At 44.9% G+C, this 23325-nt stretch overlaps 1 protein-coding gene across 2 annotated transcripts in view; it reads left to right on the forward strand.

The window, feature by feature from the left end:
- BCAS4 (breast carcinoma amplified sequence 4) overlaps positions 1–23325 on the forward strand; it is a 413107-nt gene that overhangs the window by 309779 nt on the left and 80003 nt on the right. The window contains exon 5 of one of the 2 annotated variants that reach the window (XM_078652042.1): positions 1467–1711. The exons of the other annotated variant lie outside the window; for it this stretch is intronic. Coding sequence (XP_078508168.1) covers positions 1467–1601 — 135 coding nt within the window. The 3' untranslated portion in view covers positions 1602–1711. Of the gene's footprint in view, positions 1–1466; positions 1712–23325 lie in introns of those variants that run through there. 2 annotated transcript variants of the gene reach the window in all.

Here is a 23325-nt window from a genome sequence, read left to right on the forward strand (position 1 = left end):
TCAGATATAAACAATATTTATTAATCCATTAGCACTTTAGCTTGTGTCCCGATAGGTAGAATCATTTAATAACGAGATCTGTCTAGTTTTGATCCTTTTCTGTGCTTGTACAGTTTTTATTTTTTTATTTTTAAGAATTTATATAAGGAACATTTTATAGTACCCTTTACCCTGACTATTATTAACCAAGATTCATGTGTTTGTTTCTTTTATGGTACTGTAATACCGAAATAACGACTTGATGATAAATAATGAGACACTTCCTCCCGCTCCCGCTCATGGCCTGGAGGATTACCGGACTCGATGGACGGCCCTGGGAATTTCGAAAGAAGCTGCAGAGCTCCTCTCCCGAGCCTGGGCGGACGGCACTGTTAAACGGCACCAATCGGCCTGGTCTAAGTGGATGGGTTAGTGTTTGCAACAGAGTCTGGATTCTGTGGGGGCAGACGTTGTCCACATCCTGAACTTTCTGGCCCAGCTGGCTTCTGAGGGCCTAGCTTACAGGACAGTCAATACTTTCCGGTCCGCATTCTCAGCTGGTCACGCTTCTGTTTCTGATCAACCAGTGGGGGAACACTTTTTAGTGAAGAAGCTGCTACGTGGCATCCGGATTTCACTTCCACTGGAAACGAGATGCTCAGTCCTCTTGGACGTCAACAAGGTCCTGAACCTGCTTTCCGATTGGCCTAGGAATAAATAATTGGCCATAAGGTTGTGCTTGGTGTCATGCCAGGGTGTCTTGGATGACAGGACCCTGGATATTTCGGTAAGATCTTTTACCCCTGAGGGGGTTACTTTCCATGTGTTGCGATATAGCAAGTGCCATTCGCGAGTCATTTCTTACCCGGCCCTCCAGGGGTTCCCAAACTTTGCTTGGTAAGATGTATTAAGGCTTATGAAGCCATGACGGAAAAGTTGCACCCACATGGGGGGGGCGTCAGCTACTCATTGCTCTGAGGAAGCCATTTAAGGCAATCTCTTCCCAACCTTTGCAAGATGGGTGCGCTGGGTTATGCTTGAGGCCGGCATTGACACAAAGGTCTTCGGTGTGCACTCTACCAGATGCGCGATGGCATCGAAAGCTTTCGTGCTAGGAGCCCGCTTGGAGGACATTCTGAATGCAGTGACTGGCTGTCAGATTCAACCTTTAAGAGGTTTTACTTTAAACCAGTCTCCTCCATTGCGGCCTTGTGGTGGATTAGCTTTGAAATAGCCTAATCTTAGCCTTGGTGTCCTGACCCTAGAATTAAAAATGTCCTAGCTTTCATAACAGAAAGTTTCAATTCTATTAAGGACACGGAGGTGAGGATTAGCCCGTCTACAGGGTGAATCTGAACCCACCCAGATTATGAGACGTATGTCACAATGTAAGTAAAGGGTTTTCCTGGTTTGAGTTATTGCATTAATGTTGTTCAAGATAGCTTCTCTGCACGCAGGATGTTAAGACTCCTTTTTTCTACCCATAGGCACAGAGACCCCTAAGCACGATTAAGAAACTTCCACAGTCAGCTTTGTCGCAGGAAGAAAGAGGAAGTACAGCAGGGGGTCATCAGCAGTTATGGGACCAGGAGACGCCTGATTGGTTGAGGAGACTCTGTTGAGAACTTAATGTTTTTCTTCAGGCTTCATGGGAAATGAAGTCTTTGCTTGTGTATTATCTGTTTTAAAATGGCTGCTGTGAAAAAATAAACGAAGAAAAAACATCCTAATCCTCGCCTCCAGGTGCTTAATAGAATTGAAACTTTCTGTTACAAAAGCCAGGAAAATTTTCCTTTTACACAGATTTATTTAAAGTATAGCATCATGAAGGCAAGTTTGGATCATGAAGGCAAGTTTGGCTCTTATTAATGGGGACACAGATCAGACGGCTTCCCCGATTGCTGTATGGACGACTCTCTGCTTACAACTGGTCTCGCTTTTTCCGGTTAAACAGCACCAACATAATGCTAGCTCCATCCGGCAGTTCTCACTCTCAATCCAGTCGAGGGCGCTGAAGAAAGCCAGGAACAACGCCTTGCGGGCACTTAAAAAATCTCCAGGAAACAATGATCTCAGGCACGTGTACAAATCAGCGCAAAAATCATTCAGGATGGCATCACAAAAAGACAAATGAGTACATCAAAACCAACTATGGGCCAAGCTCCTTTGGGAAAGCAAAAACCGCAATGCGAGAAAGTTTTGGGCCTTGATCAACCGCTCCAACTTGGGGCCATCAAAAGTTGGGTCGGCAAATATACAGGAATCAGACTGGGCCGCCTTCCTGACTGACCACTTTAGGTCCCCGAGAGCACAGCGACAACAGGAAGCAGCTCCTCCAAAGAGGTAGAAGCGTCCCAAAGTATCTGCAGGCGCAAGAACATAAACTGTGTAGACTATCGGACAGATGACATCAAGATCACTGAAGAAATGGTTGCAAATGCTGTGTTAAAAGCAAGATCGGACGAGGCCCCAGGACCAAACGGCTTGCCTCAGAGACTGTTTAAATCCAACATAGCTCTTTGGTCGGGGCACTTAACCATCTTTTTTAACTTCGTGCTTAGGACTTCAACTGTTCCGGACTCCTGGCCTGGGGCAATAATCCACCCAATCCACAAATCAGGCTCCCGTGCCACTCCAAGCAACTACAGACTAATTGCCCTCCTTGACATCGAGGCAAAGCATTATGCAGGCATTCTTCTGAAGGAGCTGAAGGCATGGGCGGAAGGGTGTGATCTGCTACCAATGAACCAAACAGGCTTTACTGCCAATTCAGGGACCCAGACTAACTTGCTTACATTGTCTATAATCATCGACAAAACGCTTTTATCATCTAGATCTGTGCACTGTTGTTTTGTTGATTTCAAAGCAGCGTTTGATCGGGTCCCAAGGGCAGCTCTATGGGGTAAACTGAAAAAATGGGGGATTCCTGAAAAACTTCTGGATGCGATAATCCAACTTCACTCACACACTTGGGTCCTGGTGAAGCTGGGGTCCGGCACGCACCTCTCACTGAAGATCTCGACTACCAGAGGAGTCAAACAGGGGGGCCTGTTGGCCCCCCTCCTTTTTAACCTGTTCATAGCAGATTTGCCGGTCACACTTGATGAAATAAATAGTCACCCCCCTAAGGTTGGAGGCGTAGCAATAAGCAATCTTCTTTATGCCAACGATCTGGTTCTTTTCAGTCTTACTCGGGTCGGGCTTCAAAGGCTTTTGGATAGGCTACACAGTTACACAATTAAGAACCAACTTGAGGTAAACTTAAAGAAAACCCAAGTTGTGTCCTTTGGAAGGAAACGCAATGGCGGCGGTGTATGGTCATATAACAATAAAAATCTAACAACAGGACGCACATACAAATACTTAGGGGTCCATTTTGATTCCAGGGGTAACTTCTCCAAACAGCGTGATGAAATTGCAGTAAAAGCTACGATTCTACAGGCTACTTTATCTAAGCTTGCTAAAGAGCTGTCCGGTCCAACACTCTCATTCCTACTGGAAATTCTGAGAGCAAAAATCGGACCCACCCTAACGTATGGTATCGAAATATTTAGGGGTAAGCTAAATACAACTCTGAACCAACTTGTGACCAAGATCTACAAAAATGTCCTCCTTCTGCCCAAATCTGCCTCTGCTGCCCAGATCAGGCTAGAACTGGGCTTACTAAATCATGAGGCTTCCAACACTGGCACATATCTAAACTTCTGTCACAAACTCAAAAAAGCAGCTATAGGTACTTTAGAGTCTCTAGTTTGGTTGGAGATCAGTCAGAAAAACCCTGGGGGCTCGTACGGCCGCCTCTTTACAGACTCTATCCGCGAAATGGCGGCGGGTGACCTATGGGCCCTCAACCCTAGCACGACAGCATTTAAAACCTGTATTAAAAAAAGGCTCAGAATGTGCTCACTCATCATGGACAAAGCGCATCCCTGCAGACACAGCCACGCATGGTCAGTCATGAATTCCTATGGGCGCATATCTCCGGCTACCTACCTCTCCTGTACTTATTCACTGCACTTAAAGCGGAGTTTTTTGGCCATCAGACTGGGGGTTTGGCGGTTCTTAAAAGATCTGCCCACATGGCGGCGCACCACGGAAGATCTAACATGCAGAGGGTGTGGCAAGACAACTAAAACGCTAGAGCACGTGGTTTGCTTATGTCCCGCACTTATGTCTCAACGTAGACGCAAACTCAGAGCAGAGTGGAACAGGTTAGGTGTTCGGACCTGTAGACAGGCAATTATCACCTCTCTGTGCCCAGAAAACATAGCTCTAAACATTGCCTTTACAACATATATTCGGGATACACACCGCATCTTTACAGTAAAGGCGGAAGGAGCAGTAATCCCCCGCTCTGTCCTGTCCAGTGGCCCAACCTAAGCTGCATTTTAGCCCTCAGTTTTAAGACAAAAAAGGAAAAAGGAAAAAAAAAGAAATCGGTTTATAACTAGTCGCATTTTATTATATCAGTGTCACCGATTAGCGACCTATCTTCTTGGACTGCGCTTTGGTACGAGTGGCCAATTTCTTAAAATTGTTGGGTTTTATGAGTTTTAGCTGTCAAATGTCAGTATATCAAATCCTCCTGCTCTTGTATTAAGTGTTATTGCTGTCGAGTATACAATTGTTTTAATTTTTAAGGTGCAATATAAATCGAGTAACAGGTGTTGGTCGATTTTTATTGTTCAACTGTGGTAAAATATGTTTCGAAATTTTTTAATCACAATGTACAGACTTGTGGATTTAATTTGTAAAGCTTTTAAGGATATTCTTCTTTTATCCAAATAAAGATTTTCTTCTCCTTTAAAGTATTTAATTTCAGAATTATATGTGACGTTCACAATGATAACAGTATTTGAAGAACAATTGTGGACACTATCCTTTCTATATAGAGAACCGTTAGGGCTTTATTTTGACATTGGCAGTGTGGGAGTAGAGCCGCCACCCCAGTCCCACAACGCCAAAGCCAAAATAGACCACATGCCAGATAACTATGTTTTTGTGTCTGGTAGCAGTTCTTTGGTGGTCCCACTGCAGTGCCTATGAAAAAGGCACCTCACTGGGAGCGTCACAGGCAGTGCCTGCAGGGCATGGACTGTCAAATCCATCCCCTGCAGGAACTGGGGTGCATGCATACAAGGGGGCACAATATGTGCCCCCCTACATGTACCTTGTGGCGCTTAGGCAACAGGGGGCTCTGTAGGGCCCTCTTTAATTCCTCATGCCACATGTTTCATGACGTCTTCACCCATGGGTGTTGGTTGAATGTATTCTCACCTTGCAAGGTTTGGCAATGATTATAGTACTCATTGGCACTCCGAGGAGGTCATCAACATTTGCCCCTTCGACTGTGAATTATGTGTTTGTGCTTTTGAGCAATGTGACTATGGTACTTAGATGCCTCCATACAACACCTTGTACAAGTGACCTGAAAATACCAACACTGACGTAACATTCATGTTGTGAGTGTTCGTAATGTGCTGTATATTTTGTGCAAAATGATGACTAGAGTCTGTATTGCTTGAGCATGCAACCTAGCTTTCTTTTTACAAGGAATGTGGATTTGGGGTCTTCAGTTGCCCTACACAAAGTTTCTGCATTGCAACGGTGATCATGCCAATAGTTATCCTATTGGGAATAGTTCTTGGTGATTTTAGTGCAATGCGGGTTTTTTATTCATGTTTATGGTGATAATTCACCTGTAATTAATTTATAAATGTACAGGTGCCTGCAGGGTAGCACCTCTGTTCATAATGAGAAGTCTGAGAAGCCTGGACGATTGTGGCATTAGCAAGAGTCTTGTGAGTAGCGCTTTATATATTTGTAACACGTTTCCAATAAAGTACATTTCCACTGCTTGTTACAAGTACATGTTATATACATAGTAAGTGTTCTCGGTAAAACTGGGCATTTTACCAGCTCTAGCTGGAGCAGATGGTAATAAACTGATGAACAATTTTTGTTATTTGTAGGTTTGTCATTGTTTCAGGTGTGAATCAAAAAGGGCATATGCCCAACATCAGTGATGGCCAGAGAGAAATCCATGCACATGAGACATACACTGTATCGGGAAATTACATGGATGTTGGCCTAGCTTTTGATCCTCATAGAATATGCAGTAGTCCAAGCAAGCAGTATAGATATCAGTAAACAGTCTGTTTGTCACATAAGCAAGTCCTCACATTGTAATTCAAAATTGAGAAGCAACAAAACCGTTGTTGGAAACATTTGGAAGTAGATTTTTGAAGTGTTTTATGGTGTGTGTGTGAAGGTATAACACCTAAGCACACATTACTGGCAGCATTTCATCTAGTTCAGAGGCGCAACTAGAGCCAAATTTCAGGGGGGCTCCTAAAAATTTCAGGGGGGCTAATTCTAAAAAGCAAAAGGCAGAGTGGAGATGAAGGGGTGAAAAAACAACAATGCCTCACAACAAAGCCTCGTTAGCACGTAAATTAGCTTTTAAAGACCTGTGAAGTACTCGGGTGCGGCTGCGATAAGCTCAAAAACTGTGTGTGTCACTGGGAAGCTGTCTTAGCCCGGGCTGACACACAGGATGGGGGGGAGCTGACGCCCTTTGAGCCCAGTGGGCGTAGTGCGCCTGATCTAGTTCATGTTTCGCTAGTGGTTCCTAATAAGGAGCTGTGGCTTTTTTTCATGCATCTCTCTCTGATTCACAACCAATCATTATTTTCAAGATTTTTAATACTATTTAAAAGAGAACACACACTGTCTATAAAACATCAGAAGAAACTTTGGGTGGCAATAGCTTCTTTTATAGTCTTGCTCAATTTCCAAATCGATTTGGTGCCTTAGACTCCACCCATATTTGCCTCATGTCACCAAAATATAATGCATTTGTTCCTCAATCAGAAAATGCATTGCACCTAGAATTTGCAAATCACACATGATAATAATTTAACATTTACGTGCTTCAACATATATTTTATGGGATCTAATTATGATTCGTATCTCAATTGAGTCAGCAGAATTTAAGAAAACAACATGAACCTTGAGAACCTGGCCATAAGTTGGCTGTTAGGTAAGTAAAAATGACACATAGCTGGCTTTATTTGTAACTACTTACAAATGAAAATTTGCTTTCTGTAAATGCATTCCTTGTAATGGAATCTTGCATTTTTTCTTTAGGTGATTGGTGAGAAGAAAACATGTCTACTTACACCACTAATATATTCGCAATCACAAACAGAAGGAGAATACATTGTGTGTCATATCTGCAAAATCACTCAGCTGGTAGAATCTTTGGGTTGCTAGATATTAACTTTTGTTATTTCCACATATCTGGAGAACATGTCATGCATGCCTGGACACAGCTTTTTGGTAACACTTGCCATAGAGTGAAATGAGCCTGTAGGAGACAATATTGATATTAACCGGTCTACAATGACCTGAAAGCAGTACATGATCATTCCACTGAGAAAGGCGCAACACAAATCAGAAGATGTGATTAATGAAAAATATATTTTTTAATTACTTGTCAACGAAGCTTATAACAGTGTACAAGAAAAGCATGTTCATGATGTTCCTTATGTACTACCTAACCTGTTTAAACAAATTAAAGCTTGTAAGAAGCATTGTTGAGTGTTTATTTCTCTCTGACGATAATTAATGATAACATGCATTACTTCAGGTACATTAAACTTCCATTTTGAGAGCAATAGGAATTCAGCAGAACAAAACAAACAGATCTTCTCATCATGTTAATGAATTATACTACTAACATGTATTTTAGGTACACAAAGTGGTAATATTCAGTAGTTTAAGCAAACACGGGCTTGAATCAATTACTTTAATTTCTTTTAGGTTTTAGAAGCTATATCCCTTCACTATCACTTTTTTTTATATTCTGTGTCCTCAGCAACTAGGCCTAAAACATTAATCAATAGATTTATCAAACATCCCAGCAGTAGCATCACTCACTGCTATACTGCAAACAGATCACTGACATAATATTACTGCATACAATATTGAAACACAAAAAATTGCAAATTAAATATCAATAAGAACATTATTTACTTCCTATACTTAACTAGTAAAACCACAAATTTCGAGAACACAGATATCGCTGTAAAAAATATCGATTTTTACCTATAGCAAAAACAAAACTTTAAGAAACAAAAAACTGTTACCATTAAATAAACATAAATTATGTAAAAAAATATCGATTTACACTATTTCAACTATAATATTAGCACCAAAATAATTAAATAATCATAATTAAATATTTTAAAAACACCTTTCACATAAAATAATTCCTTCAAATAAACCCAAAACATTTCATACACATTTACATTTAATAAAATATATTACATCAATAAAATGTTCAAACACCCCAATACATTCTATAATTGAAATATCAAAAGTACAACTATTAAAAAAGATTAATATTAACTACAAACATTTAATCCCCAACCTACATACTAATAAATATTTTTATGTAAATACATTTATATTAAAAACTATCAAACTATGTATCGTACATCAAAACAAAAAAAACTTAATTAGCGTTTACTATAGAAGGAATCAACTGATAAAACTATAAACAACTTTAACCAATAATATCAAGCAAACACTTAAATCAACAGTATAAAAGGCACACTAATTTAAACAACTAAATACTTCAAAAAGGACAAATGCTGCAAGACATGAAAACTCTGCCTGATTCTCTCGCCAGACAATTAAAGAAGAAATATATACATCAAAACAACTACCTAAACAAGTAAGTAAAACTCATATTTAAACTAAGAAATAAATGTTATTGAGAGGGGAGAGGAGTTGGCCTAACTAGGCCTGGCTAGGGCGCTCGACCTCGGACCTGGGGATCTGGGTTCGAGTCTCGGTAACGACGCCAAAACCTCCTGTGATTCTGGGCAAATCACTTAATCTCCCCGTGCCTAAAAAAAAAAAAAAAAAAAAAAAAAAATGAAAGTAACTGGAAACGTAACATGTAACGTAACTGGAAAAATATGTAAAGCGCTCTGATACCTGATTCGGTTCATGTCTAGTTCGCGCTATATAAAACTCTGCAAAAAAAAAACCTTTAAAACTTAAAATAGTAAATAAACATGAAAACACTCTCCAACTTCTTTCTCTCTACACATACTTCCTAAGTCAAAAACAGATAAACTGCCATAAAATGACAACTATCTCAAAACAGCAACAATATATAATAAAGTAAGTATACATAAATTAATTAAAAAACTATAAACTCACCCAAATAGCAACCAAAATTAAACCTAACGACCTCAAGTTTTAGCAGTTACCAACAAATTAACATTTAAAATTAAACTTACATATTTTCCAACCAAAAGAAAAAAGCACCTGCTCCACATTACAACTCCCTCAACTAAAAAGATAAGACCACGTGAAAAATCTAACAGAACATACATGTAGGCATACAAAATAGAAGCAGTTGCACATTTTTACATGAAAATAACAAACGTACACATTTAAAATTATTATATGTATTTATGCTATTACACTACGTTCAGATACAATGGCAGAAGCTGCAAAATATATTATTTCACAGAAAGAAACTCAGTTATTAAATCACATGGGCAACACCTACAGCCAAGAAAGTGCATCATTAGAAAATATAAACGGGAAATGTGCTAAATATTATTCTAATGCATGCTACGGGTGGGCAACTACAGACAATGATGCTTTAATTCATGTAAGAGAGCGCATCAACCCCACCCCAAGATATGGTAGAAATCGAAGTAAGGGAGATATGGCAGGATATAAGAGAGGTAAGCACTAGCCTTGAGGAACTTGTAACCAAAATCCTGAAAGATATTGTACCTAAAGTCCCTGAACACATGGCACAAACTAAAAAAATCTACCAAGCAATTAATATAAATGACTAAGGGACTCATTAGGATGGCGGTCGTAGGCACTACATCGGTGGTCCTCGCGTCCGCCGTTTTACAATGGGCAAACATAGCCCATTTTCCATCCGCTGCAGAATTACGTGATCCGCCAGAAATTTTCGTCCGTAACGGTGGCGTAGGGAGCCGACAGAGAAACACCGCTGTGCGGAATGACATCCCGACCGCTAGACAAATCACGATGCCGCAACTGCCCATCAAACCGCAGCGGAGAATCCAGCCACCCGTAGACTGCGGAGTGCGAAACTTGAATCCTGGTCTCCTCCATGCGGTCCTAACCACAATGGATCCAGCTCTTCACTCCCTTCCGCTGCTGTATCTCATCCACTACCAGCAAATAAGACGTCGCCGCAGACAACACTGCAGGTACGTAAAAACACAACTCCGCATACAACCACAACACACAACTCCTGTGCTGATGTGCAGTTCCTGTCCACATCAGACACTTAGATGGGGACAGGAACATATCCCCCAGTGTACTGTCCTGCCTGATAGAAACCCACACCTCCGCATCCGGGTCACCCATCAACTGCAAAATCACTGCAATGTCCCGGGCAAGTCACTGCAGCAGTGAAGACGCAGGAAAACCAGCGCACAATGTAGTAGGCAGGGCTGGCGCCAGGCATGGGCAGTCTGGTCAGATTCACAGGGCTCCACCTTCACCCTACCCACAGTATGCTTTCTACACCCATTTGGGCACATGCTGTGTGTTCCCCTGCACAATTTATCAGCCAGGTGTGGCTAGACCTCACACATCAAAGGACAAGGTTGATTGACCGGGAAGTTGGGGGTGAAGACGAACACCCTGCACAGAAGGTCAGGGGCTGGACAACCCTCCTCTCACACCTACCTTCCACTCTTATGAATTAAACTGAGTATAATTAAGAAATGAAGACTCACACTGCATATAAACAACCACTGAACAGTTCACACTGCTTGTCAAGTCCCTCTGAAAGATCCCACACTGACATTCTGCCACATACACATACCATAGGTCAGCAGCAATGGAGGACAATAAATGTGCTAGCCCAAAGTGAAGTGGACAGTGCTGGATAGCCATGGAGCAAGCCACATAGCATGTGTACATCACATGCAAGAGGAGGAACATATCACACCACCCTTAGGCCCTCAAACAGACATGGGTGGCACAGTGAGTGAAATTAAACCACAGTGACCTCTGTGCAACAACTCAGGGATACATCAATGCAAGCCATGTATAGGCACAGGAATGATAGTAAGTGTCAGAAGACATACATTCACCAGCCACACATCTGAGTCAACTTAAATGGCACGTGTATGCCATCAGCACAACACACATGGCTCATTGTCACATTCCCTGACTGTCAAACCCAAGTAGGACCTTCACACATGCCCCTCATCTACCCACCTCACACCTGCAACACTCAACACCTGTGAGAAACACACATAATGGTGCAAATGATGTCCTGTGAGTTCACTGACAACCAATCACACACGCTATGGTACATCCACAAATGTCAGACTCACACTCAGGGATGCCTGAACCAATGCTTACTCAAAAACAATATCAAACACAAATCTCACAAACAACATACACAGAAGTCCACCAAGCCCAGACATGGGCAGCCAAACAGTTGAAAGGCAATATGACTATAGACAGACCAGGAATACACAACATTCACTCTGGACCAATGCACAGACACCATTCCCCAACACAAACAAAATTTGCATCATCGAAAAACAATCATGAACAATAACTGGGATCAAGGGGACAAATCAGCTAGCACACAGATAGACACCACACCCATAATCAAGTGAACATGGTGTCATGGTGTACCACAAGCATGCACATCCACAAAGTGATAGGCAAATAATAGGAGGTCAAACCACTATCGTGCACTCAAAACAAGTTCATGAACATGAATCCACATTCCTGCATGTGACATACACACAAGAAATGCACACTACACATGCAACACACATCTGAATGTATCACAATGCACAAACTACTCACACACAATGTCATGCAAATAGAACATCACACACACACACATTGCACCTGTCAGTAGAAAGAGCCAACACAGGCCATACACTGCATACATCCACAAGAAAAACACAGCAGGTGCACGTACCAATACATCACATAGCAAACTCAGCTGGACATCAGGGGGATGCATACCAAGAAAGTACATGGAAACATACACTGACAGCACTGCATGCACATCAAAACAAATCATCAAAGCACACAGATAACATCACGCTCAGGAAGGGTAGCAGTACCTCAGCAAACACACATACAGCTTAGCCTTCACCCACAGATGCACAGCTCAGGGAAATCCAGATACAAACAACATGACTAGACGACTGTGCTGCTCAAACATATGCACTGCACATGAGCAACCATGACTGCAAACTAGTAGAATAAAATATGATGAAACTAATAGTGAAACTGTCCTGAGTAGCACATTGGTCCTGTACACAGATCATCCTCACACAGTATAGTGTCACACTATGAAGTGGTGGGGAGGTGCACACACTGGCAAGGCATGAGGTGGAAGACATAAGACTGAAGTGGTGTGTACATCAGTATTGGACAGGTGAGGAGTGTACAGTCCAAAAACACATAGAGGAGTAACTCACAATGTGTAGGCATCAGAAGCACATAGAGGGGATGGTATGACTCCTCATTAAGCCTGGGCAGTGTTCGGGGATTAGTGATATGCGGAACTCCGCGAAGTGGGAAAAAAACTCCGCCATGCTAAGCCAAGCTCCAGAAGAAGCGGAGTTCCATAGAAAAATCCTGTTTGCGGTGATTGCACAGTGCGGATGCTTGTCCGCACTGTACAATCTTCACAAACGGCTTCTTGCACGTCGCAAGCAGTCCCTTCTTTTCCTCTTCTGCCGCTGGAGTCAATTTTTACTTGAGCGGCAGCTTTCTCAACGCGAACAAGCAGTTTCTCATCGCGAGCGGCCGCGAGAAAAGGCGACCATTCGCAATGAGAAACCTGATCACCCCGCTTTGAGAAATCTCACCGGGATGATTATTTTCCACGCTCGCGCTCACCAACTTGATGTTGACGATCACGAACGAGGAAAAATCTCGCCGGAAGGTTGATTTTCCTCACACTTGGTCCGCATCTTGACGTTGACGATCGTGAGCTAGGAAAAAAACTCCACTTCGCAAAGCCGAGTTTTTCTGAGCTCCGCGTAACGCAGAGTGCGGGAAACTCTGCAAACCGAGTGTAGTTTACCGCCCAGGGTTATTTCTCATGCCACATAACATACTGGAAAAAACACAGTTGATGGACAGAATGTAGAACAATGTTATACATTCACCCCAGTACAAGGATATGGGCCTAAATCCATCGTTTTTTTGCACTCCACACCACCCTGGGTTAGACACTGGCTATATGCAAATCAGCTCTGACCCTGTGCCTCATGGGAACAGTCCAGTCTGAACTACCAAGCCATGTCTTTCCCAGGGTGGTGTGGAGCGCAAAAAAACGATGGATTTAGACCCAGATCCTTGTACTGGGGTGAATGTATGACATTGTTCTACATTCTGTCCATCAACTGTGTTTTTTGCAACATACCATACTGGAGCCAAAAATGGGTCAAGTGACAGCAATGCATTCGAAAACTCACAAATAATGTCAGTGTGGCTGAGCAGGTCAGCACAGTGAGCACAAACAGAAACAAGACACATGGTTGATCAACAAAGCCCAACACAGACTTTGCAGTCACACACTCTGCATACTTGCAGCAACAAGAAGGTGTCCCCCAGGAGTACAAGGACACACCGATACACTGCCTGCACAGTGCTCAACCTACAACTCCTACATGTGGCCACAGTGTGAAGCAGATGTCTGACAATTTAAACAAACCGGCACTCATTACCTGGGTCATACATGTGTGTAGTTGGCAGTGCAGGGGCACGCACACATCAGCACTACTGACAATGACATGCCATTCACACTGTATGACTACTCAAGTGCACACATTCAAATGTACCCATGTGACTATGAATACAGGCATACACAAGATGACTACACACCAACACTGCTGTGCACACATCAAGAAAGAGCCCACAGAAATGCCAGACCCTGGCCACCCGCAAGTAATCCTGTGGATAGCATTCACCTTTGTTCTGGTATTGCATCCTGACATGACGTGTAGCAAACCTGAGCACAGAATGATTAGAAGAAGAGTAGACCATCACAAACATCCATCATTGCACCCTCAAGCCTCAGACAGAAGAAGAACAAAAGTGCCTGTTACCTCTGTAAACCTCTGAAAAAGTAAAACAACCAATTGGCAATGTTTAAGTGGCATACAGAGCATGTGTCACATGAACCGATACCCAGACATAAAACCTTTTATTTAGCAAGGACATTGACAAAGCAGACAACAGGATTAACTGTCTTTATTACATAATACCCAACTAGGCATCAAAAGTTCAAAACAGCAAGGCCAATGGCCAGTACAAATTCAAAGTATGCACATGTGTGCATGAGAAACTGCACAGGGAATGGGCATCAAAAGTAACAAACAGCAAGGCCATTGACCAGTACAAATTCAAAGTATGTACATGTGTGCATGAGAAACTTCACAGGGAATGGGCATCAAAAGTGACAAACAGCAAGGCCATTGGCCAGTCCATAGTTCCGTTGTGCACATGCGTGCATGAGAAACTGCACAGGGAATGGGCATCCAAAGTGACAAACAGCAAGGCCATTGGCCAGTCCATAGTTCCATTGTGCACATGTGTGCTTGAGAAACATCACAGGGAATGGGCATCCAAAGTGACAAACAGCAAGGCCATTGGCCAGTCCATAGTTCCGGTGTGCACATGTATGCACGAGAAACTGCCCAGGGAATGGGCATCCAAAGTGACAAACAGCAAGGCCATTGGCTAGCCTATAGGTCCAGTGTGCACATGTGTGCATGAAAAACTGCACAGGAAATGGGTAACACCGTCCACTGCCATGGCAATCACCCCAGATCAGGGGATACAAATGGGCAGTCAAGGCACAGCTGTGGGAGCGATGGTGTTGGGAGAGGGACTTTGCCTCAAATTTGGCTGTCAGTTGAACTGGGAGGTGGCTGATTGTCGGGACCAGTTGGAGGAGTGTACCTTGGAGAGAGAGGTTCGGCTGAGGTATCAGTGGCTGTGGGAGTCTGAGGTCTGCTTGGACCTGGAGGTGTGGTGGCACAGGGTTGCGGAGACATGCTGCCGTGAGACACAGTGTGTGAGGGTGAATGTTGAGGTCTGGGTCTCAACTCCTTGGGGTTTCGATAGCCCACAATTGTCTGTGCCGGAGTGGGAAGTGAGGTGGGCACAACAGCCTTACTCTCCACCAAAGGTGTATCAGGTGCAGGTGGCTCTCCCAGTGAGGATTTGCTGGATCTGGTGGTACACTTGGGGTGGCCTTGGCTTTCCCCACCATTGCCTGTTGTCTAGGTGAACTCCACACTTTGCTCTCCTGTCCCAGCTTCACAGGGGTGTGGGTTGGAGTTGAGGTTGTGGGTGAATGTGCCTTAGAGAAGTGTTTGTGCTGAGTCATTGCAGGCACCAAGTTCACAGCAGACAGGGCAACTGTTTGTCTTTGGGAGCAGGTGTTGGGAAGGGAATGCCATTGGAGGGGGGTGATTTGGATGAATGTGAGGTTGAGGCCTGCTTCTTGGCCTGATGCCCCTGAGTGTCACATGAAGGGCTTTTGCCTATGCGCTCCTGTGTGCCTGTTTTGTGTTGTGGGGATGATGTCTGTGGTCTGGGCCGCTTGGAGTGCTGCTGTTGTGTGCTGTGTGTGGAGGACTTGGTGCCTGAGATCTGTGGCGTGTGGCCACTCTCGTCAGGTGGATCCACTGGCAGGGTGGTTGCTGAAGGGACTGGAGCTGGACTGGGAGCCTGTGACTGCTGAATGGCTGCCGTCACTGTGGAGGAGAAAGACTGGACAGTTCGGTGTAGCCCACCCACGTCAGAATGAATGCCCTCCATGAAGGCAACTACCTGTGCCAACTTCTTGTCATGATCCTGGAATGCATTCAGGAGAGCAGCCTGACCCACACACAGCTGGCGCAAAAGGTCTACGCCTCCACACTGAGGACAGCAGGGAAGACAGGGTCAGAGGCAGTGGTGCCTGGGGGGAAGGAGACTCTACCTTCCTAGGGCTTTGGGCACGGACAGCACTTGTGGGAGCATCCGGGAGGGTGGAGACTGGACGATGTCTCCCGGAGCTCGCCAACATCGAGGAGTCACCGCTGGAGTCAGATGATGTTTATGTTGGTGTCTCAGGGCGTGATTCATCCAGGGCACTCGTGTCCCCCTTCGAGGTGCTGGTCACGTCAGTGTCAGTGAGCTCATGTGTAGCAGTTGTGCCAGAAGCTTCCCCACTGGTGTCCATCCCCTGTCCTTCCGTGCCCTCGGTAGATGCTGTAATAGACAGAGACATAGGTATAGTGCTATACTCACAAACATCATATGCAAGCAAAGCACAAAATTAGAAAATGATCCCCTCATATTGCCCACCACAATGTGTAGTCTGTATGTGCAACCTTTATGAAATCATCAGAAGATGCATGTAAACATGCATAGTTGACATTAATGACCCATGTGACGTTGACACAGCCAAATGGCCGGCCCGTGCCTCCTTGTAACCAAACATACTAATCTCTGTAAGCATACCTATGTGCCTGTAGGTAAGATACATATACATCTCAACATTTTGCCTCTGTCACATATGGAGTCACTTTAATGGAGCACAACAGATACAGGCTCCCAAATGTCCTTTTGCAATGGCCATAAGCTCCTGCTATCCACCATGTTGTACTTTGAAGCACAACTACAGTTGCACATTGGTTTCAGATGTGTAGTTCTCACAAATTTTAAGTTGTGCACAGCACACATCTACAAAAGCACACTAAGATGATGCTCACTGCTGTTCACTACCAGGAGATGTCTATGACTATCATAATGCAGCATATTTCACGAGGCCACATCTCATCTTGCAATGTCAAGGGTCATTGTATTAAACACATGAGAAGCTACATGTTGTGAAAATGCATGACAGCTGCACTCAACACAGAGGCCACTTAGAAGCCATTGCATCACACTAGAAACATCACTGAGCTCCGCACTGGCTCAGGGTTGGGATTCATGCAGTCACTCACACCCAAAGACACACTTCGCAGAATACTCACCCCAACTTGCTGCTGATGGGCCCTCAAGCGTCCATACAGCTCTGGCTGTGTCACTGCCAAGATGCAGGCCATTTGTAGTGTCATGCTCCTGTGTGCCAATCTGCCACTGCAAGGGAGCACCCTCAGCGTCATCTCTGCAACGTTTTTGCTCAGCCGGCAGATGTCATCCCACCTCTTGTGACAGTGTGTGTGCCGACTGTTGGAGGCACTCAGAGCCCGCACCTTGCGTGTAATGGCCCTCCATATGGCCTTACGCTGGTAGACCTTAAGCTGCAGGCATGTGAGACAAGAAGAGGAAGTTTCAGTGGCACTGTTTTATGTACCACTGTGTGTCAGTACAGGAGCATGAAACAACATAGCACACCAATACATAAATGTTGAACAGAGGCCATACAACATGACCCGTAGTATACTTACATCAAATAATCTCATAAAATGTATGAGGATGAACACAGTACATGTCCATCTCATACACATGCAGAGTGTCAGCACAGAAACCAATGTGAAGATGACCCTCATCTGTGATGCAGTATGTGAGTGAGCAATACATACAGTACTTTTGAAATGATGTGTTGGAGCAGACTCACTGTGTCCAACACTACACACCCCTCAATTTCCTTGGCCAGTGAATGGCTACCTGTGTCTTGGAGGTCATATTTAGGGCCATGATCTTACATTCTCACACTCTTCTCATAAGGTGTAGGCCCGTCTTGTGCAAACCTCAAGCCTAATATAACTCATTGAGAAATAGGTTGGCAGACAACAAATATGTTTCACTCTGCCCATTTACTGATGGATATAGTCTTTATGTAATGTAATGTAATGTAATGTAATGTAAGGGGTGCTTATAGAGCGCACTGACACCATGGGTTTCCTGGCGCAAATTGGGCCCTTGTCAAATTGGGCAGTTGCTGTGCAGGCCAGGGGGACTCACACTGAGGTTAAACGTGGGCATCAGCACATTCACATGCATGTACAATATGAGAGGGCAAACAGTGCCTACACATGCGAGACAGTTCACATAATGAAAACAATGGAAGAATGATCTCTCCAAATTACATTTATCTGATGTGTCATAGGTGAATTACCACCCAAAGTGTTACACTCAGGCATTTTACTCTTATGCATAATGCACACATATCTATGGGGGCAATATGAAAACTGTACACCCATTCTTCATTACCCTCTGGAAGACCTACCTTTGCAATGTCACAAATGAGCATGTCAAAACCTCGTGGACTCCAGTATCATCGTCGTGGACATGTATGGGTTTTCAGGGGGGGCATCTGCTGCTCATCATCGTCCAGGAGCAGGGGGATCAATTTGCGCAAGGCCAGATTGTGGAGCATGCAGCATGCAACTACGACCTGACCCACCTTTTGGGGAGAGTACAGTAGTGCAACTCCGCTCTAGTCCATACACCCGAATCTAGACATCAGAAGCTCAAAAGTACTGTCCACCACACAACGTGTCCTCCCATGTACCTCATTGTAGCGGACACAACTCTTCATCACATAGCCCAGGCAATGTTTTTTCAGATTTCGACTGTGCAAACCGGCAGTGTGACAGTATGGCTGCAAAAGCACTGCATGTCCCTCCCATCCTTCAATGCAGCCACGGATCTGTGGAAATAAGGCTACACACCTCATTGACATGAAGTCATCATGCCAGGCAGTGTATCACTCATTTACAGTACCCAGACTCAGACCAACGTTTGTATTTTACTTGCTGGAGAAGGGCTCTAGAAATGTCCATGTTGCCATCCTCCACAAATAGTCAAGTGCAATATTTACTAGGCCAGGTTTGGAGCATGGTACATCAAAAATGAGGATGCATGCACATTAACCTGCACAGTCAGGCACATACTAATGGAGAGCAAAAACATGTGAGCACTGTGAACACTCTCAAACTGTTACTCTGAAACACTTACCCTTACATCTGGAGCACCATATAGCCTCCCATACTGTGAAATCACCTCGTCCACCAGGACCTCCAGTTCCTCTGTGGTGAAGGGACAGGCCCTGATGTTCTCAGTTCTCGCCATCACTGTGTTCAGGAGACAGGAACAGCAGCAGTTGTTGGTGAAGAATGGCAGGCAGCAGTGTCTGGATGCAATTGAGATGTGTGGCTCTCTCAGACATATATAGCCCCCTGGGGTTGTTTCAGTGGTACTCAGCTGCTGCAATTGGTGTTCCTGGTCACCCTTTTTCAAATGTAACCAATGACCGGGACCGCGGTGGCGGTGCACGCCTACCGTGGTTTTCAAATGTGTAATTCTCTACCGCGATCGATGTTCCCATAGGCTGAAAGAGCATGGGCATTGGCGGTGTCACACCACAGAGCCCAGGTGGTCACTACAGCAATCGTGCATCTTTTGATTGTACCCAATGACCAGGCCCGCGGTAGCGGAGCACACCTACCGCGGATTTCAAATGTGCAAGTCACTACCACGATCGCTGTTCCCAGTGGCTGAAAGGGCATGGACATCGGCGGTGTCACACTGCAGGGCCCAGGCAGTCGCTACCGCAAATTGGCTTTTTTCAATTGTGGCCAATAACCGTGATTGTGGTGGCGGAGCACGCATACGGCACCTATGGACACATCATGCTTTAGCAATGGCAATAGCCAATTCTCATCATGGAACACTAGACACTTACAATGAATTATACCACCTGATTGCTAAATACAATGCTAGTGTGACATTGAACTCACTGATGACTACACATGCCATGTCAGTGCACAGGATTACATGCATTGGCATGTACTTCCTCACATGTCACATAGGATGTTCGTGTGATATTTGTGTGCATGTACACAGATCTGTTGTGTAATGGACTCATATTTGTGAACATGTAAATGTGTGAGATGGCTAATCAACCCACAGTAATGATAGAATGACTACATAATGTGCCTATTTCACTGTGTAGATTGCTTTTTGATAGTTGATCTGCTTACACACAGTGTGCTTATTGTGTTGAAAATGTGTGCTCTGTCCAACTTACGCAAGAAGGTGTCGCAGGTACAGCAGCTAAGTAGAAGTCAGCAGTGTTGCTGTTTCAAATATGCGCTGTGTCAACTATTCTCAGGGCTAGTGACACAAGATGTCGGAACGTACCATTTTCCATTCACATAGTCAGAATCTGTTTTGGAGGTACTCAGTAAGTACATACTGAACACATGTATAACTACTTGAGCTCAAGGTGTCTCTGCATGTGGCTTGTGCTTTAAGATGTTGTTTCAGTCATTGTTGGTGCTGTGTCAGTCAAGACGTAAGATGTTGGACACATCTCATAGGGGAATTGAATCGACATGTGTCCACTCTCATTTTATGTAGGAGACAACCAAGTGTGCATCGTCCACAGTGCTGGCCGACATGGAGCATGAGAACATCATAAGGAAATTCGGTTTGGGTCAACTTACCCTTCAAGACCTATATGGTCAGTTGGTGCCCCATCTGAGGCCTCACAGAACCGGTCTGACTGCTTTGTCACCAACAGTTAAGGTAATGGCGACCATGCATTTCTGTGCAACTGGTTAGTTCCAGTACACGGTGACCAGCGCAGGTGGGATGTCTTAACCAATGTTCAGCATGGTGCTACGTGATGTTCTGTCCGTAATTATGACATACAAGAACTGCTACATCCATTTTCCCAGGAGATCTGAATTGGTAGCTGTGAAGGTTATTTTTATGACCTTCGCAACATACCGAATGTTGTTGGATCCATTGACTGCACACATGTTGGCCTGGTTCCACCACAGGCATGTAAGCACATATACAGGAACAGGAAGCATTTCCATTCCATTAATGTGCAAGTGGTATGCCAAGCGGATATGATTATCTCCCATGTCTCTGCCAGATTTCCAGGATGCAAAAAGAACAATTGATGGACAGAATGCAGAACAATGTCATACATTCACCCCAGTACAGCGATCTGGGCCTAAATCCATCGTTTTTTTGCTCACCATGCCATCCCAGTTTGGACCCAGCCATATGCAAGTCAGTCTTGGCCCTGCGCCCAATGGGAACAGTCCAGCTCGAACTGCCATGCCAGGTCCTCCCTGGACAGGAAACACGCATCCTAGGACCGGGTTCGGGCTTTCAGCACTCATCAGCCAGGATAGCTTGACTCCAGTGGCATGGAGAGCACGGGACCCACGTCTGGGCATACCCGTCCCACTGGGGGTGACAAATGCAAAAAGAACAATTGATGGAAAGAATGCAATACAGTGTCATACATTCACCCCAGTACAGAGACCTGGCCTGGCAGTTCGGTCTGGACTGTTCCGATGGGGCACAGGGTTAAGACTGATTTGCATATGGCTGGGTCCAAACTGGGGTGACGTAGTGAGCAAAAGAGTGATGAATTTAACCCAGATCTTTTGACTGGGGGAGAATATTTGCATTGTCAGCATTCCGTCCATTTGTTTGCTGTAACACTTTTTGCCCTAAGTATGATGGGTATACCCAGACGTGGGTCCCTTGCTCACTGTGCCACTGGAATCAAGCTAGCCTGGCTGAAGAAGGGTGACATACCCTGAAACCGGTTCCAGGATGCTTGTTTCTGGTCCAGGGAGGACCTGGCCTGGCAGTTCGGTCTGGACTGTTCCCATGGGGCACAGGGTCAAGACTGATTTGCATATGACTGGGTCCAAACTGGGGTGGCGTAGTGGGCAAAAGAACAATGGATTTAACTCAGATCTTTTGACTGGGTGAGAATGTTTGTATTGTCAGCATTCCGTCCATCATTTGTTTGCTGTAACACTTTTCGCTCTAATTGGGATGGGTAGGCCCAGACGTGGTTCCCTTGCTCACTGTGCCACTGAAATCAAGCTAGCCTGGCTGAAGAAGGGTAACATACCCTGAAACCGGTTCCAGGATGCTTGTTTTCGGTCCAGGGAGGACCTGGCCTGGCAGTTCGGGCTGGACTGTTCCCATGGGGCACAGGGTCAAGACTGATTTGCATATGGCTGGGTCCAAACTGGGGTGGCGTAGTGGGCAAAAGAACGATGGATTTATCCCAGATCTTTTGACTGGGGGAGAATGTTTGCATTATCAACATTCCGTCCATCATTTGTTTGCTGTAACACTTTTCGCTCTTAGTGGGATGGGTATGACCAGACGTGGGCCCTTGCTCACTGTGCCACTGGAATCAAGCTAGCCTGGCTGAAGAAGGGTGACATACCCTGAAACCGGTTCCAGGATGCTTGTTTCTGGTCCAGGGAGGACCTGGCCTGGCAGTTCGGTCTGGACTGTTCCCATGGGGCACAGGGTCAAGACTGATTTGCATATGACTGGGTCCAAACTGGGGTGGCGTAGTGGGCAAAAGAACAATGGATTTAACTCAGATCTTTTGACTGGGTGAGAATGTTTGCATTGTCAGCATTCCGTCCATCATTTGTTTGCTGTAACACTTTTCGCTCTAAGTGGGATGGGTAGGCCCAGACGTGGTTCTCTTGCTCACTGTGCCACTGAAATCAAGTTAGCCTGGCTGAAGAAGGGTAACATACTCTGAAACCGGTTCCAGGATGCTTGTTTTCGGTCCAGGGAGGACCTGGCCTGGCAGTTCGGGCTGGACTGTTCCCATGGGGCACAGGGTCAAGACTGATTTGCATATGGCTGGGTCCAAACTGGGGTGGCGTAGTGGGCAAAAGAACGATGGATTTATCCCAGATCTTTTGACTGGGGGAGAATGTTTGCATTATCAACATTCCGTCCATCATTTGTTTGCTGTAACACTTTTCGCTCTTAGTGGGATGGGTATGACCAGACGTGGGTCCCTTGCTCACTGTGCCACTGGAATCAAGCTAGCCTGGCTGAAGAAGGGGGACATACCCTGAAACTGGTCCCAGGATGCTTGTTTCCAGTACAGGGATGACCTGGCCTGGCAGTTCAGTCTGGACTGTTCCCATGGGGTACAGGGTCAAGACTGTTTTGCATATGGCTGGGTCCAAACTGGGGTGGCATAGTGGGCAAAAGAACAATGGATTTAACCCAGATCTTGTGACTGGGTGAGAATGTTTGCATTGTCAGCATTCCGTCCATCATTTGTTTGTTGTAACACGTTTCGCCCTAAGTGGGATGGGTAGGCCCAGACGTGGGCCCCCTGCTCACTGTGCCACTGGAATCAAGCTAGCCTGGCTAAAGAAGGGTGACATACCCTGAAACTGGTCCCAAGATGCGTGTTTCCGGTACAGGGATGACCTGGCCTGGCAGTTCAGTCTGGACTGTTCCCATGGAGTACAGGGTCAAGACTGTTTT

The sequence above is a fragment of the Lissotriton helveticus genome, chromosome 7 (assembly GCF_964261635.1).
Source record: "Lissotriton helveticus chromosome 7, aLisHel1.1, whole genome shotgun sequence".
NCBI lineage: Eukaryota > Metazoa > Chordata > Amphibia > Caudata > Salamandridae > Lissotriton > Lissotriton helveticus.